The 16,606-nt window shown below is 38.1% G+C and overlaps 1 protein-coding gene across 6 annotated transcripts in view; it reads left to right on the top strand.

Moving 5' to 3' along the window:
• LOC136877349 (uncharacterized) overlaps positions 1-16,606 on the top strand; it is a 264,500-nt gene that overhangs the window by 178,768 nt on the left and 69,126 nt on the right. For 5 of the 6 annotated variants that reach the window (XM_067151316.2, XM_067151313.2, XM_067151315.2 and 2 more), the window contains 2 exons: positions 1,300-1,456; positions 13,339-13,449. In XM_067151316.2, coding sequence (XP_067007417.2) covers positions 1,300-1,456; positions 13,339-13,449 — 268 coding nt within the window. The remainder of the gene's footprint in view (positions 1-1,299; positions 1,457-13,338; positions 13,450-16,606) is intronic. The other variant, XM_067151317.2, reaches the window with a different exon arrangement.

The following is a 16,606-nucleotide window of genomic DNA, read 5'->3' as shown; positions in this document are numbered from 1 at the left end:
CGGCATAAGCCCAAAAGCGTATATCATGTGTATAGGTCTCAATTTTTGTATCTTAGCATTGGAGGCAAGAATGCAGTTTAGATGATGTGACATCAGAAACACTTGACTCTCCCTGAGTTGTTGCTCATGCTATGTTATGAGGTGCCTACTTGTCTCAGATTTCATTTATTCAACCTTTTCTTTGTTTATAAATAATAGAATATACTCGAGATATCCATACATGTTGCAAGATTATAAACAAGAATAGGATGTTAGAAGTAAGGATTGTACTGAAAGGCAGTATTTATAGATGAGAAAGCAATAGAAAGATGAGACGAGGACAAATCTAAAAAACTAAGAAGATAAGAACGAATTGTATCCACCTATTTATACATTGCCTTATTCACAATGATTGACACTCTTCTCAACAGTCTCCTTCTTGTTCTTGTGTATCTATTCCTTCTCAGCCCTAAAAAGCTCAGTTCTGCTCCCCGGCTTCATCCAGGCCAAGATTCTCTCTCTCCAAGGGGGCCATTGTTGAAAGATCTTCATTCTTGATGCAAGAAGATTGAGATAAGGAGAATACTGGACAAATAAAGGAAGGAAAGGTATAGAAAGATAATAAATGTATATGTTGTAGAAAACTAGTAACATTAGGTGAATATAGAAGGAGAAAAGGAACTCAACACATGGTGTAAGTAATGAAAAAGGAGCAAACAAAAATTCAGATATAAATTTTACGTTGAAAGTACGGTAATTAAACAGGAACATACACAGAGGAACTTGTCCTTGTGTGTTTTCATATATGTCCTTGTCTCTACTTGTTCTATCTTCTTATGCTAGCCTGTCATTATTTTGTTGTTAACTTATGTTCCTTTCCATGTTCCAGTCTTTCTGTATGTGATCCACATCCATACGCTTGTTTATTTCCTTTTTATAACATGTCACGAGAAGCTACTGAAAGAGGCAACTCGTTCATTTATTATTGATCTTTAATATGCTTGTTATTTGTCATTTCTGTTGAAATGCATGGGAAATAGACTTATATTTCTACAGCAAGTTTATTTCATCTAGCTGGAAGATTGAAGGAGAAGAGATTCGTGTGTACCTGTATGACAGTTCTACCTTCCCTGCCCATTCATCTGTCTGTACCCCACCATTTAGAGCATGGGTTAATCATAAGATGGTACATTTAACAAAGGCCTAGTCACTTCATTTTCCTAAACCCAGCTCCAATTATTACAAATGCATGCACCAGAAGAGACATTTAAATAATGTTTTAAATGTAATTTTCTTTTTTCTTCTCTAAACTTATTTCAGTCATCAAAATCCAGTCCTGCGGTCTGCTTCTTTCCATGGAACTGGAGGTATGACTCCAAATTATGTGTCATCAGAAGAAGAAGTGACATTGTCTGCAGATGAAGACTCACCATTATCTGCCTGTCCTCCGATGTTGTCTTCTGCTTCTCCACCCAAGGTTTCTCAGCCTGTTTATGTTTATTTCAGTCTATTTAATAAATTATTCCCTTCTTTTGAAAGATCAAGATGTAAATTGTTGTATTTTGAATAATTAATTTCTGACTATACCATATTTGCTCGCATACCACGTGCCCTCATGTAAAAGGTACACCCAAGTTTTACAAGAAATAATTAGGGAACAAATTTATGACAACATTTACTTGAAACATATGTATTTATTAGACAGTACTTAGTCTTAAAAGTTTACAGCCCTATTTATGAAGACATACTCAAAAGCAAATAAAAGTCTTCTTTACATAATACAAAACAAAATTCCAAAAGTTCTTCTTTTAGTTCTCATTGACTTCAAGCCTTTTCCTGTCCAACCACTGTTACCACAAAAATTTTCAATCAGCATGAATTTGAAACAAATAAAGCTTTATACAAATAATTTTTAAACAGTTCTTGAGAATGTTTACTGCACACGGCGGTCTACAAAATTTGTAGCGATATCTATTTTTTAAAAGAATGTTTGAAGCTTGGATTAATTCCAAAGTTTTTAAGTCACTTACAAAGAAAAACCATTCCTTCTCATAATTTACAAAACACCCAGAAAAGAGTTAATGATCTTTGGTTGAGAAATGAGGTCAAATTACATTACAAAAAGAAATCGCTTCTGAATCAACAACTTTACAGAACACATTTGGAAACTTCTTCGAGTATGCCCCCCTTAAAATGGGACTCTTTTTCCAAATTTGTTATTGGCAAAGTATCAGTTATAATAAGTAAAAAACAAGAAACCCTGGCTAAGAAATTGGAACTTCTAAAGTACACACAACTGGCTAACTCCTCTAAAACAACCAAGTCACATTCGCCTCATTTAAACGATATTCCCATGACAGTTAATTTGGCCAACACTAGTTTTTCGGACAGTGAAATGGCTCTCCTAAATAAAGGGTTGAAATTCAATTGGCTTAATCCTAATAATACGGATGATTTATCACCACAATTGCCGAAATTGAGTCCAATATTTCAAAACTTCCCGTTGATAAACAAAATGATGTCAAATATGAAATAAAAAAGAAACTCCCTTCTTTAGCAAATGAACTAAGTGTCGTGACCTACCTGTCCTGTGAGACGTTCTAGTTGGTTGGTCACCAGGCCGTTGGAGTTGGTGTATTACCTGTCCTGCTGAGCGGTAAAGTAGGGAGGTAAATGTAGGTGCGAACTCTGTCCCGCAACTCCCGAAATAAAAGATGAATAAACTTCACTGTCCTTTATTACTCAGGACGGCTATGTACACTATATACAACTTCACTTACAGGTTCTGAATAAGTCGGTCTGACAAGAGCTTGCTTCATGAGCCTACCCTACGGCTACGCACTAAGTCCAAATTCTCTGCCTTGCGGCATTTAAGTACAACTTCACTGTCACGACTGACTGCTCGAAGGAGCCTGGTCCTAAGAGTACGAATTACTGGTCGAGAGAGAGCCCCGCGCCATCTTGGCTTAGGGTTTTATCTGCTCTCCTAGAAGCAAAGGTCGGTCCCTTCCCACTACCTTAGGGGTTGGGCCCATGTGCGTTACCTGGCTGCTCGCCTTGTAGGTGGCGCCCTCAGTTACTGTTCTGAACTAATTGTCTCAGTAAGTGCTGCTCTCTGGGTACTACTGCCTCTGTCCTTCCTTGCACTTTTGTTTCCTTGTCTCTACTAGAGTACAACTGCACTGGCTTTGTGCTCTTTTGTCGGCGAGCTGCCGGCTCCTATACCAACTATTAGACTCTGCTTGTCAATACACAAACAAGCAAACATCCGCTTGTTGTCAACATGTTATTGTAGGCGCGTTTCACAAACTCTCTGCCTGACTAAGACTCTCTACTACTAGTAACTTACTGAAATGTTCCTTCTTTCCAATTATTAAAGTCTCAGTTATAATTAATATACAATGCTCTGACATTACAAGGTGTCCCGTCCCGTATTACTAGTTATTACTCTGATACTAGTTTATTTCCCTTGACACCTTGAGATCGAATCTCGGCTGCAAATCCCGGCTGCTGTTCATCTGACAGTCCGGCGGATTGAGCCCTGGGGAGGTCGGTACATGACATAAGATCCAACTCCGATCCGATTCTTGAAAAACAGATACACGAGATCAAGAGAAAATTAAGAAGAATATAATCGTTACGAAAGCAGATACAGGTTCCACAACCGTGTTGCTTAATAAAGATGACTACATCAAAAAACTAAAGACTTTTTTTTTTTCTGCTAATACATATACCATAATAAATAAATCCTTTGCTAAGTTAAGATCTCGAGTTTTTGACAATCACGATGTCAGTATCACAACAAAGATTCTTGTGTACAATTCTGTTGTAGTTCCAACCTTACTCTACGGATCTGAATCCTGGACATGCTACAGTCGACACCTTAAGAAGTTGGAACAGTATCATCAACGTTGCTTGAGGAGAATACTGCAAATAACTTGGCAAGACAGGCGCACAAATATCAGCGTTCTTAAAGAGGCACACACCACCAGTATAGAATTGATGGTTTTAAGATGCCAGCTACAATGGACAGGGCACGTAGTTCGCATGCCCAATAATCGCATTCCCAAACAAGTGTTTTACTCTGAGCTATCAGTGGGTAAACGCTGTGTAGGCGGTCAGAGGAAGCGATTTAAAGATGTAATCAAGGCTAACTTGAAGAGATGTAACATTGATGTTGATAACTGGGAGAACTTAGCGCTTGACCGTTCATCCTGGAGATCGCTAGTCCATTACGGCACACTGTCTTTGGAAGAAAACCGCCGTTGTACAGCGGGCAACGTAGGAAAGAAAAAGAAGTGCTGAGGAGACATAGAAATAACATGACTGCTCCACCTGGGATTACCTGTCATCACTGTGGCAAATTGTGTAACTACCAGAAGACAAACCTACTCGATTACGAGTGTTTGCTATCATCATCATCAATAAATAAAGACCCAATCCCTAAAATCCAACGAGTTTTAAAGAATTTATTGAAAAATTTGTCCTTTCTTTTACAAGAACACGAATGCCACAAGCTTATTTTAATGAATCCTAAGCTTACCAACGGCCAAAGCCTTACCAAAAATTCATAAAAACGAAGTACCCGTACACCCTATCATAAATTGCAGAAACAGCCCCACCTACAATATCTCAAAATTCTTACACAGTTTCTTGAGTAAACACTTTAAATTTAATAACTTTGCCTATGTCAAAAATTCCATTGATTTTTGTGAAACACTCTCTTAAATTTAAATAACAACACAATCATATAACGGTTTCATATGACATTGTAAATATGTATTAGAATATACCTATAAACGAAACTATCAGTATCATTAAAACTAATCTTTCAAACCAGAATAACTTAGGTAAATTCGAAATAGAAGAATTCATCAATCTAATTGTTGTAAACAATAACTTTTTCACTTTTAACGACAAAATCTACCATCAAAAGGGTATTCTTGCCAATATTTTCATGGACAACCTAGAAATGAATAAGATAATTAACTGAATCAATGGTCTTCAATTGTGGATGAGATTTGTAGACGATACATTCGTTATCAACAAACATCAAAATAACAGTGATAATATATTAAAGTACCTCAGTGACCTGGACATTAATATCAAATTCACTAAAGAAGACGAATCCAATAATTCTTTGAATTTCTTGGATTTAAATTTAACAAGAAACCTTCGTCCGCTCCGTTGACTATAAAGAATGATTCTTTGCATCCACATTCGCATAAGCAGGCGACTTTTTACAGTTTAATTCACAGGGCTCTAAAAATCCCACTTTCTAATGCTAACAGAAAGAAAGAATTTGGTTACATTAAAGATTTAGCTGAACTCAACGGCTACAAACCAGATATGGTCAATAAAATTATAGGTAAAATCAAACTAAGAACCACTTCAAAATTAACCCCTGAAAAACCCAAAAAACAAGTTTTGCCACCTTTACCTTTACTAACTTGGCTATATATCGTTTAACCAATCCGCTAAAGAAATATGACGTCAAAATCGCGTATAAAACTCTAAACACAAATCGTAATATATTTTCTAACTCCAGTACCATAAATTCATTCAATACACAATAAATTTTCGAATTCCGGAATTTATAGACTCAAATGCGCCCAGTGTACTTTTACGTACATTGGACAAACTAGATATTTGGAACATTACAATGCTTCAAAACATAGAAAATATTCCGCTATGAGCAATCATATGAAGGATACCGTCCATAACTTTACTACGATTGAACAAGACCTTCATATTATAAAACACGTCAACAAGAGTAAACTGATGACCGAGTTTGAAAACGCTTACATTTTTCTAGATCAGCATTATAACATTAATAGTAATCTAAACGATGTTTTCGACACAAATAGCTCATTAATTGAACAAATCCCTAAATTACTCACAGCTTTTAACATAAATACAAATAATTTCATGGAAATATTTAATTATAAACATGCCAGTAATTACCCTTCCACTATAGTAGCCATTACCAAGTCACCGATTCACGCCACACCCCCTCTGCCTACTCCTAATATCCTCAATGCTCCGCCTACCTCCCCTCTCCTGACTCATTCTCCGCCTTTACAGACACACCCCTGCCATATTGTCACGAACAACCAATAAGGCTAGTCACCTGTCTGTTAACACTAGGGGTAAGCATTGTTAAACTTCCACTCATTAATAGAATGTTCTCTGTGTTACATACTTATATTTATTTTTCCTACACATTTCAGTTTTCAACTCGTACCACATTGTGTATTATCCCACATCTAAGGCTCTATTGAACACCCTATTTGTTGAATCTACACCAGACAGCTCACGACCACAATCTATTACAAAGATTATTCTAGAAGGAGACATAACACTTCTATACTGATGCTTCAAGCGCCTTTTGAACTTACCTGATTCTCATTCAACAACGTTCGAAGATTTATTTTTCGATATTTTAATCCACGCTTCATTAATATCAAATAATTTGTACAATCCAATTGTATGTCAGATCATTATGACTATGTCTCGTTCTACAAATAACCAACTTGTACTTTTGTAGACAAACACTAGTATTCATTCCATGTACATACAATACTATAACAAGTTTATTATTGAATTTTAGTTACATTTAAGCATCGCTTTCTCCACAGACTAGATTTTTATGACTGTTTTATATTGTATTAAAGCATGTATTATACTTTAATAAGGAACCCAGTTCAGGGCCCTGACAGCTTAAGATTAAGTGTGGCTGAAGATGCTTACAAAGCTTAAGCGAAACATGTCCCATTTTAACATCTATGTAATAGTTGTATCTTAAACTTAAAGATTGTAAAGTATTGGATTGGTGGTTTTTAATAAATTTGTTTGAAACTTTTTACAAACCAAGACTCGCCGAATTAATGTGTTAGCAGGTGACATTTATTGCCAATTAATACAAGATGTTCAAACTTTTGTAGTGTATTTGATCACATTAGATGAGATAACGGACATTTCTGATACTGCTCAATTAGTAACATACGTGCGGAGAGTCGACAAAAATCTAAAAGTTACAGAAGACCTTTTGGCCCTCGTGCCATTAAAGAACACAGCAACTGGAGAAGACATTTTAAATGCCGTTGAATTAGCAATTGATGCTGTTGGTGTAGGCTGGGAGCACCTTGTTTCTGATACGACGGATGGGGCAGCAGGATTGCAGGGAGAGCGGAAGGGATTTGTGGCTCTTCCACGGAAAAAAATGGGGCGCACAGAAGACTCTATGTGCGGAATCCACTGCTTCATACACCATGATGCGCTCTGCGCTAAATCCATTAAATTAGAAGACGTGATGAACGTTGTTGTTAAAACAGTGAATTATTTGAGATCGCATGGTTTGACTCATTGCCAGTTCAATAACTTCCTGGAGGAAATTGGTGAGCAATACGATGACATACCATATCACAGCAAAGTACGGTGACTGTCACGGTAAGGTCCTAAAACTTCATTTATTATTTTCAAATAGCTATAGTTGCATTTCTAAAAACGAAGGGAAAAGAAGAACGAAATTTGGAAGACGTATCTTAGATAGTGGACCTAACGTTTTCAGTGGACTTCGCAGAGCATCTAAATGCTCTGAACATCAGTATGCAGGGAGAAAATAATCTCATCACTAACCTAACAGAAAAAGTACAAGCTTTCAAGACCAAACTTACTCTGTGGGCAGGTCAGTTAGAATCGTCAAATGCCGCACATTTTCCTAGTTTAGCAACTGTTTGTGAAAGCACTAAGTTTGAAAAGGAAGTATGTGCTCTGAAAATGAAATGGCATGTGGCTTTTAGTGCCGGGAGTGTCCACGGACATGTTCGGCTCGCCAGGTGCAGGTCTTTTGATTTGACGCCTGTAGGCGACCTGCACGTCATGATGAGGATGAAATGATGATGAAGACGACACATACACCCAGCCCCCGTGCCAGAGAAGTTAACCAATGATGGTTAAAATTCCCGACCCTGCCGGGAATCGAACCCGGGACCCTTGTGACCAAAGGCCAGCATGCTAACCATTTAGCCATGGAGCCAGACAGTATGTGCTCTAAAAGAAGTGAAAGAGCAGTTTGTAAACAGATTTCACAAACTTTCAGTTTTGTTTCCTGTGTGTGATTTCTTTCCACGGCCATTTGCTATCTCATTGAATAGCACACCAACTAACTTACAATTGGACTTAATTGATTTACAGTGCAATGTGTGGTTGAGGGACAAGTTCTTTGCTGCAAGAAACTTGACCAAATTCTACGAAAACTTTCCCCATAATGAATTTCCTCGCCTTCATCACGAGGCCGTTAAACTTATGAGTATGTTCGGTTCTAGCTATGTATGTGAAAGATTCTTTTCAATATTAAAACTTAACAAACCGAGGTTACGAGCAGGCATTTCAGATGAGAACTTGTGAAGTTGTTTACGCTTATCTGTAACATGTTCATTTGCGCCTAATTGCAACAAGATTGACCCACAAAACCTTGAATTATTGTAAATGAGAACAGCAATTAACATTATGTGTATCACCAAACATGTATGGTACTATTTTGTAATTGGTGTGTGAAATTAGCTGTACGTTTGCCGTTGTAGAAACATTATGTATTTTGTAAAGCTGTTATTGTGTGATATTTGGCACAGCAGAAATATGTTTTCTTGTTCCCTTTTGCATAAGAAGGGAGAAATTTAAATTAAATATAAATTTTGTATGTCCATCTTGAAAGGAAAATTTTTTCCATTCTTTCCTAGCCCCTCCCTTCATATGACAAGCAATTTGATTAATTGAAAATAATATTTCATGAACAATAAGTTCTCGCAACGTTTACTGAAAAATACATTCGTCGCCTAACATTTCACCTATAAACATTTCTTGAACAAGGACACTCCCCCACCGCAAGGACTGGAGGGGAAGGAAGGACGTATGGTAAGGGAGGGGATGCACAATTGCTCTTCCAAGACACACTGTCTGCACAGTGCGGACCGACCTTGGACGCTGCTGTCTTAGACCAAAGGTCAGCATGTTAACCATTTAGCTATGAAGCCAGACATTGTGGCTATTGTTACGTGCCAGCCCCATGGTAGCCCCTTTCGGTACTTCCAGGAAGGGGCTAGTGACTCACACGACCTGGGATCTCCCAGCCGGCTTGTGGGGTGGGGCCGGCTTTTCCGTGTATTGTTCTCGTTGGCCGGCTTACCTGTGAGTTTCTTGGAGATTCAACTGGAATATTCTGCCTCTGTAGTCACCTTGCAAAAGTTCTGGTTCAAATCACCCGAGCTATAAAAGGGGAGGCTAGCCGCGGACAGTGACAGGCTCCGCGGTGGAGCTAAAGTCAGTGTTGGACTCCACGGTGGAGTCACTGTGAGACTCGGTGTGTTGGGGTTTGGTGGCTGGGCTGAGGGCGACAGAGGTGTTGGCTGTCGTTATTGTCCCACCGAGGACTGAACCAGGATCTGTTGTTGTGGTGTCGGAAAGACCAGTGAGAGGGTGGGCTGGAGATGATGAAACAGAAGACTGTACTGTGTTCATGTATTTCTGTGGACTGAGGCTTGGTGTGGGTCAGCGAGGGAAACTCTATTGCGAATATGAAGGTGTGCTGTGCTAATGTTCGCTGTTGTATCGTTCTGCTGTTGAATACTGTTGAGCTGTTTAGTTGTTCACTGTATGTGACTGTGTGAATTACTGGACTGTCTGTGGAGTTGAACCAAAGAACAATCGTCGTGTGTTGAGTGGCCCGTAGTCGTGTGTTCAGATCCAGCAGTCTACGTACAGCTGCTGTATGAGGGGACTGGACTTCGGGAAGTGAAAGTAAGGATTAAGCGTCCGCAGGTATAGCAACGGGCTGGACCACCTACCATGCCATAAGGAGGAGAGAAACTAGCAGTTAGTGAGTGTAGCTATTCATGGTTAAGTAGAATTGTGTGGGTATACATGTGTGTGTGTGCGTATTTAATGGGTCATCCTGAAATAAATTGGAGTAATGAAACAAACTGAATTTTATTTGTAACACTATTAATGATACTATTGTAGATTAAGCCACCAATCTGTGACTTGTCAAAACTTGAACTGTACAACCTGAGCTAAAACTAACCAGTTGCTCTAACATTTTCGTTAAGACTAGGCAAGCTGTACTTACAGTTGAAAATTTAGTTGTTTAGAAAAGACATTCACAACGCAAGAGGACTATCATGCACACATGTAGCAATGTAGCATGGCAAGGAGGACACTTTAGTTGGTTATCACTATCCATGTTACCCAGGTTTAATTCCTTGCTTACCACTTATTACTCATTTGAGAGACTGTATCGAATGTTACCCTGTCCAGTTATATATTATTTTGAATCACTTTCACTTTGAGGATGACTGCAATGATTTTAACTCCAGTGCAAATGATTTACCGTGAAGAATGGTGAAACCTGTACAAAATAAAGAACTCATTCTTGAACTAAAGAGAGAAATAAATAAGGAAGAACAGGTAGAACAGGTAGTTGCTCCTTGAAAGCTGAATTTACCTTTTTGTATTAATTTCATTATTCCAGTTGATTAATTTCAGTATGCTAATGTTATTACCAATTTTTTAGTCTTGAGACATTTAGCACTAATTACATAGTAGAACTTCAATAATTCAGACCTGAACGGTCAAGAAAAAAATTTGAATCAAATGTGAATTTGAATTAAGTATTCTCCCATGCCGTACTTACCCAAATCTCGAATTCAAAACAATCTCTCCTTTTTCAGTGGTGGTTCAAGTTGCAGTGACAGTAGAACATGGCAAAACAATAAAACTGTGTTTTCTTTTAAGCAAAGGCATGATGGAAAAACTTGCAAATGGTTCTGAATACAACACAATACACTTCACAATTTAAATAAACCAAGCTGACCTCAATGCTATACTCATTTCATCATCTGTCAGTCAACTCCATGTGGAGTTCCGAATCGAGAACAAAATAGCGGATTTTTCCAATTACTGAAATTTGTACTACCTAGAGGACTGCTCAAGGAACGTGGCCTCAGGCAGTCAAGAGCTTGAACTTTTTCTTAGTTTTGCAACAACTACAGTTCAATTGCCAACACCAGCATAGTTCCATGATGCTTTTCTCTTCCGTCCAGACTTCATTCCATCATCCTTAAACATAATTTTTTGAAACTATACGAGTTGTAATATGGTATTATTTACTTTGAATTAAACAATGTAATATTCTAATTAAACATGCATTGTGTTATTTAGGAATGCTAAGGGATTGCAAGAACAGTTAGAATTATTTACAAATTAAAATTTTAAATATTTGAATTAACAAAGTTCCACTATATTTAAAATATTTTAATCTCTGGCAGTTTCTGCAGAATTGCCCCCTCTTAGTATTGTTGGATTCGCCGATGACACAGTCATTGTTGGCAAAAATAAAGAAGCAGCTCTTGAGTTGACATGCATCGCTATCACGTTGTACCAGGAAATCGGTCTACAGATAAATGCCAACAAATGTGTGGGCATATGTATTGAAAAGGGGAAACCCATGGACGGAGTGTTTGATATTCACGACAATTTGAGGATCAGTACTATTAAAGAAAGAGATTAAATTCGATACCGTGGCATCTCTTTTAACGAAACACTCACTTTTGATGCAAACACTTCTTTAAAAACCTTGCACAAGAAGTTAGATGTGCTTACAGCCTCACCTTTGTTAAAGGCAGATCAAGAGTTCATCGTTTTGAACAAAGCAGTGAGCCCTACTCTCGTGTATGCTTTTCAGACTGCTGAAATTAGACAAGTACCTCTTAGCTTCCTGAAAACCGCCCATGAGTACATCTGATTTAAGATTCAAAGGCCTTGGGCTTTTCAAAGCAAGCTGGGAAGTACATCTGCAACAAACAAGCGCATGCAACGTTCTTCGCCGAGCCAGCAATTAGCTACGTTTTTAAAATGCGTGATCTGACATCCGAAACGACGCATTGACTACAGGCCCTCAACATCACAGATATTAACCGATTCTCCAATAAAGGCAGTGACCTTCCAAATCCAAGAAAAATTCGCCAAGAACTAAGAATGATATAGATGTTGATTCCCATAGGGAACTTAAAATATTTGTTCTGAATGAGTAAATTTATAATACCAATATAATGGTCCGTTATTGGACATTATAAATTCAGGACAAATATTTTAAGTTCCCTATGGGAATCAACATCTATATCATCTGATGGCCAGGCAGGCATCAATTTTTGGAAATGAGACATAGCTCTCATAGTGCATTGGCACTGCTGGTGACTTAAAGTAGCCTATGCGGTAGCCTCCATGGTATGCACTAGCCTTGCATCTTGGGAGGTGTGTTAAGTCCCAACTGATGAGCCCAACTTAGCACACGAGGGCGAAACGAAGGCAACCAAGAATGAGTTAGCAGGAAAATTTATAATGTCCAATAACGGACCATTGTATTGGTATTATAAGAACTAAGAAGTCGTGAAATGGCAACTTGGTGCTCTTTGCCTCAGAAGGGGATCGGTGTAGAGTTGTATAAAGAGTACACTCCGACCAATAATTGGATTAGGCATTACCAGGGACTTTCTTGTAGCGAATGGCGAGAGGCAATCAAGATGACATCAAATGTTTCTGCAGTACGAGCTATCCCGGGCAGAACTCAGGACGGAAACCTCTGTCGCAGATGTGTCAGAGAGAAAGAAACACTGGCTTACGTTCTGGGTTCTTGCCCCTACGGCGAAGTACTGAGAAACTCAGGTCATCACAAGATAAGATCACTTATTGCAGAAGAACTCCGTAGCAAAAACTTCCGTGTGTATGAAGAAGTCCACGGTTGGCTACGACAGGGAGTACAAGACGAATTGACATTCTTGCCTTTAAAGATAACGATAAGAAAGGCTTCATTATCGATCTGACCATCCGATTCGAGCACCATGTCGGCCAGTCTACTGAGTTCATTTTGAAAAGCAGAACATTTACGCGCCCACCATTCCGTTCTACTAAAGTAAATACCAGCTGAATGAAGTAGAGATTATTGGCCTAATGATTGGTGCTTGTGGCACAATACCTGCCTTGTTCATAGAATTCTGGAAGAAATTCGACCTGCCTATGAACAGCATCGAAAGAATAGTTACCACCACCATACATGGATCTGTACAAATCCTGAAATCTCATGTGTTCGGACCTCCATAACCTAAAAAGTCCATATCATCGCTGTATTTCTATGTGATAAGAACACTATCTATCCTGATATGCTTTACTTTGTCCATTGTGGCAACCCGTAATTGCGGGAAGTCGTTGATTCGTTCAATAAATATATATATAGCCCTGTTCCTTTTCTCTTAAATATCTTTCAGTGTGCTTTTGAGAGTTTAGTACTGTATAACTCCAGTGTAGTTTAATGACTATGAGTTGCAGGTGGTGCTGGAAGGAGCATTTTGTAGCAGTCGAGTATCAGTTCAGAGCACGGCATCAAATTCATCCTTGCGTAGTCGTTCCAAGGTCGAGGTAAGACAAAAGCACAAAATTTTCTTCATATTTAGAAAAAGATCGTGTTTTGAGATTGATTGTTAGGAAAGAGTATAGTTCTGTTATTTATTAATACACCTGTGAAATTATATTGGTTGAATGTATTTAGAGAGCACTTGGTTAAAGGATTTTCACATAAACAAGCTTTATTTTTAGTCAGTAGTTAATAGGATTTTCTTTATGAATATTGTCAGGTAGTCAGTAAAGAAACATGGAATTGTTTGTTGGAAAATAAATGTATTTTTAGTGTATGCAATGAAATGTCATTTTAAATAACTTGTCGGAACTATGTCATTATAAGTAACAGACATGAAAGTATCGGGAATGATCACTGGTACACACAGGTGGAAACAAAGGCAGGAGGGCAATCAGAATAGGGAGATAGTTAGGAATTAACTTGATTGATGAAGTTGTATGCATAAACCAGCTTCAGTGGTGAGGTCATGTGAGGTGAATAGATGAGGATGGGTACCCAGGAGAATAATGGACTCGGCCGTGGATGGTAAGAGAAGTAGAGGGAGACCAAGAAGACTATGGTTAGACTAAACGAGACCACAACACTGTTTACAGATAGAAGATTTTGGCGGCATTAAGTAAATTCACAGAAGCTTGCAGATTGAACGCTGAAAGGCACAACAGTCTATAATGAAGATGTATGGAGAAGAGTTAATCTTGCTCCCTCATATACAAGAATTTGCAGAAATTGTTTAGTATAAAATTGTTATGTATATTATAATGAATCACATACTCAAGTTTAAAAATTCTGAATATTATATATATTGTAATAGGAAATACACGTACTTTGTGCTTGAAGAGCATAAGATGAACCCAAGGCGTGTATGGTACATTAAATTGGAGCGGGTGCAGAGTGAAAGGGTTTTACTTTGAATGAAGTTCATGTCTATTTTAAACTGCTGATTTATTAAACAAAGTCAAGATTATATCACCTCAGTACAGTTGGAGATGTCCTGCGTTGAACCGCTGTTCCTCCTGTCCTCACCAACATCTCTCGACAGCACGGAACCACGTACCAGTCCCTCGAGGATTGCTCTGGACGGTCTTGAAGTTCCAAATGTTCTGGAAGGTCTCAGAGTTCAAGTTTCAGGTTTCATTCGCGTGGAATAATGAAGCAAGCACATGTGTAAGTCCCCTGGACTTGTAGGATGGACGAGTAAGGAGGTGAAATTTATAATTGATTTTCACTGTTCCCATGAAGGGTTTAAAGAAATGCTCGTATTTCATGCTGAATGTCAATGGAATCAAACACGAGACAATTCTTTAAAGTGAACTGCACTAGTGACTTGAGACAAAAAACAAGATTTTTGCAGCCGATTGTTAATGGAATCAAATCTGGCTGCTTCCTAATACCACTAGCACTTGTGAAATTAAGCACACAAAAAACAATGGTAATTAGTGCTCTAAATGTTCCGGGAATTGAGGACGCAAACGCTTACCAGGTCCTCCAGGGTTTCAAAATCACTTTGATTCTATTTACAGTTATTTGGAGAGTATATTCATTGAAATGAATGCTGCTTGATGCTATAGAAATATTATTCACACTGGGTTAAATGACAATCACTTCAACTGGGTATTAGAAGTAAAATGCGTAACATATGAAATTAGTCCCATTCACACACACCTTTACATTTGTATACAACACTGTTAGAATACAAACTATTGAGCAAAATTAGTCCTGTTAATTCGCAAGATTGTTTTTAAAGACGTGGAATAATATTGTTAACTTAATCTCTGAATAGTGAAAATCGGTTTCGTTCAGGTAATGTCCTAAGTTCACAGGTAATGTGAAACTATTTCTCACGAACACCAGCACTGTCAAGTTAAGAAAGTTACTAGTATTTCAAAGTTTTGTTCTCGAAAATTCTAAGTATCGATGCACAGTTTATGAACGTAAGAATTGTAAGTTCTGATACACAAGATCTTAGTCACTTGAAAAATGTTCAGAAGTATTGCACTTGCTAACTACACAGCTAAGTCTGTAGACAGAGAAGTATTAAGTATGTGTTCTCATCATTATTTGTGCAGAGTATCTAAGACTTCTACTCTATAACTTCAACATATCGTAGCAATGACAACCACCAGCAGCCAACCGTACAGGTTCGACTGTGGAACAAGACTAATTTGTGTCCCATTCCCACGTCTCTTTTATACTGGAGTCATGGAGACTGCAGATGTTTCATTCCTCTTTCAATAACTTTCTTAATCCATGGTGGATTTTAATGAAACTTTGTAGTATGCTAGGCATTAAAATTGGGTGTACGGTGATGTTACTCTTATGTTCTTATCATAATTAATATACAATTTATTAAGGGTAGAGGGTATGGAAAATTCGACGAGTAACGTAACAGCCTTGGCGAGTTGGAGCTGGCTCCTACGTCACTCACCACACGTTCGCTGTAGCCAGCTGCTGCTGGTGCGCGGCGCGTATTTTAAAGTTTGGAATACTTCGAAACCAATGTAGACCAGTGTTTCTGCTGCAATATATATTTGTATAGAAAAATAATCTATTTTCTATTTTATATTTTAACCCTTTTGATGCCAGGCTGAAATGTAGTGGTTGCACTAAGGCCTGTATTCACCTACATCAATTACTTTTGCTGTTATCTTAGATTTCCAAAACTCAGATAATGTCATTACCTCAGATAACACTCGCTTTGGTATTCACCACAGAATTTATTATCTCAGTTTACCAAAACTAAGTTTTCATTTGAATTTGAACGTTCAATTTTTCATACTGATGCACGGAAAACAAATGACTACATGCTGCCGCCACTATCAAAATGTAAACAAGTTTTGACTTCTTTCGGAGTTTGCAAATAATTTATCATAAATTATGTCTGCTATTGACCAGAAACGAGGAAGGAAGCATCATCAAGAATAAGAAAATAAATATAGCCTACACATTGTATCTTCTTCTTCTTCATAGTACCGTATCAGGTCCCCCTGACATTGGTGATCACTGTAGCGAATGCAGTACGATCTCTTGCTAGGTGGAAAAGTCTTTCAACACTGTGAATTCCAGTCCATTTTTTGATGTTTCCAAGCCATGATGTTCGCCTTCTCCCGACACCTCTTCAACCCTGTATTTTGCCTTGTACAATCCGCTGTAAGATGAGGT

Source organism: Anabrus simplex, chromosome 7 (genome assembly GCF_040414725.1).
Source record: "Anabrus simplex isolate iqAnaSimp1 chromosome 7, ASM4041472v1, whole genome shotgun sequence".
NCBI classification, from domain to species: Eukaryota; Metazoa; Arthropoda; class Insecta; order Orthoptera; family Tettigoniidae; genus Anabrus; species Anabrus simplex.
This window is presented reverse-complemented; position numbering and strand designations above follow the sequence as displayed.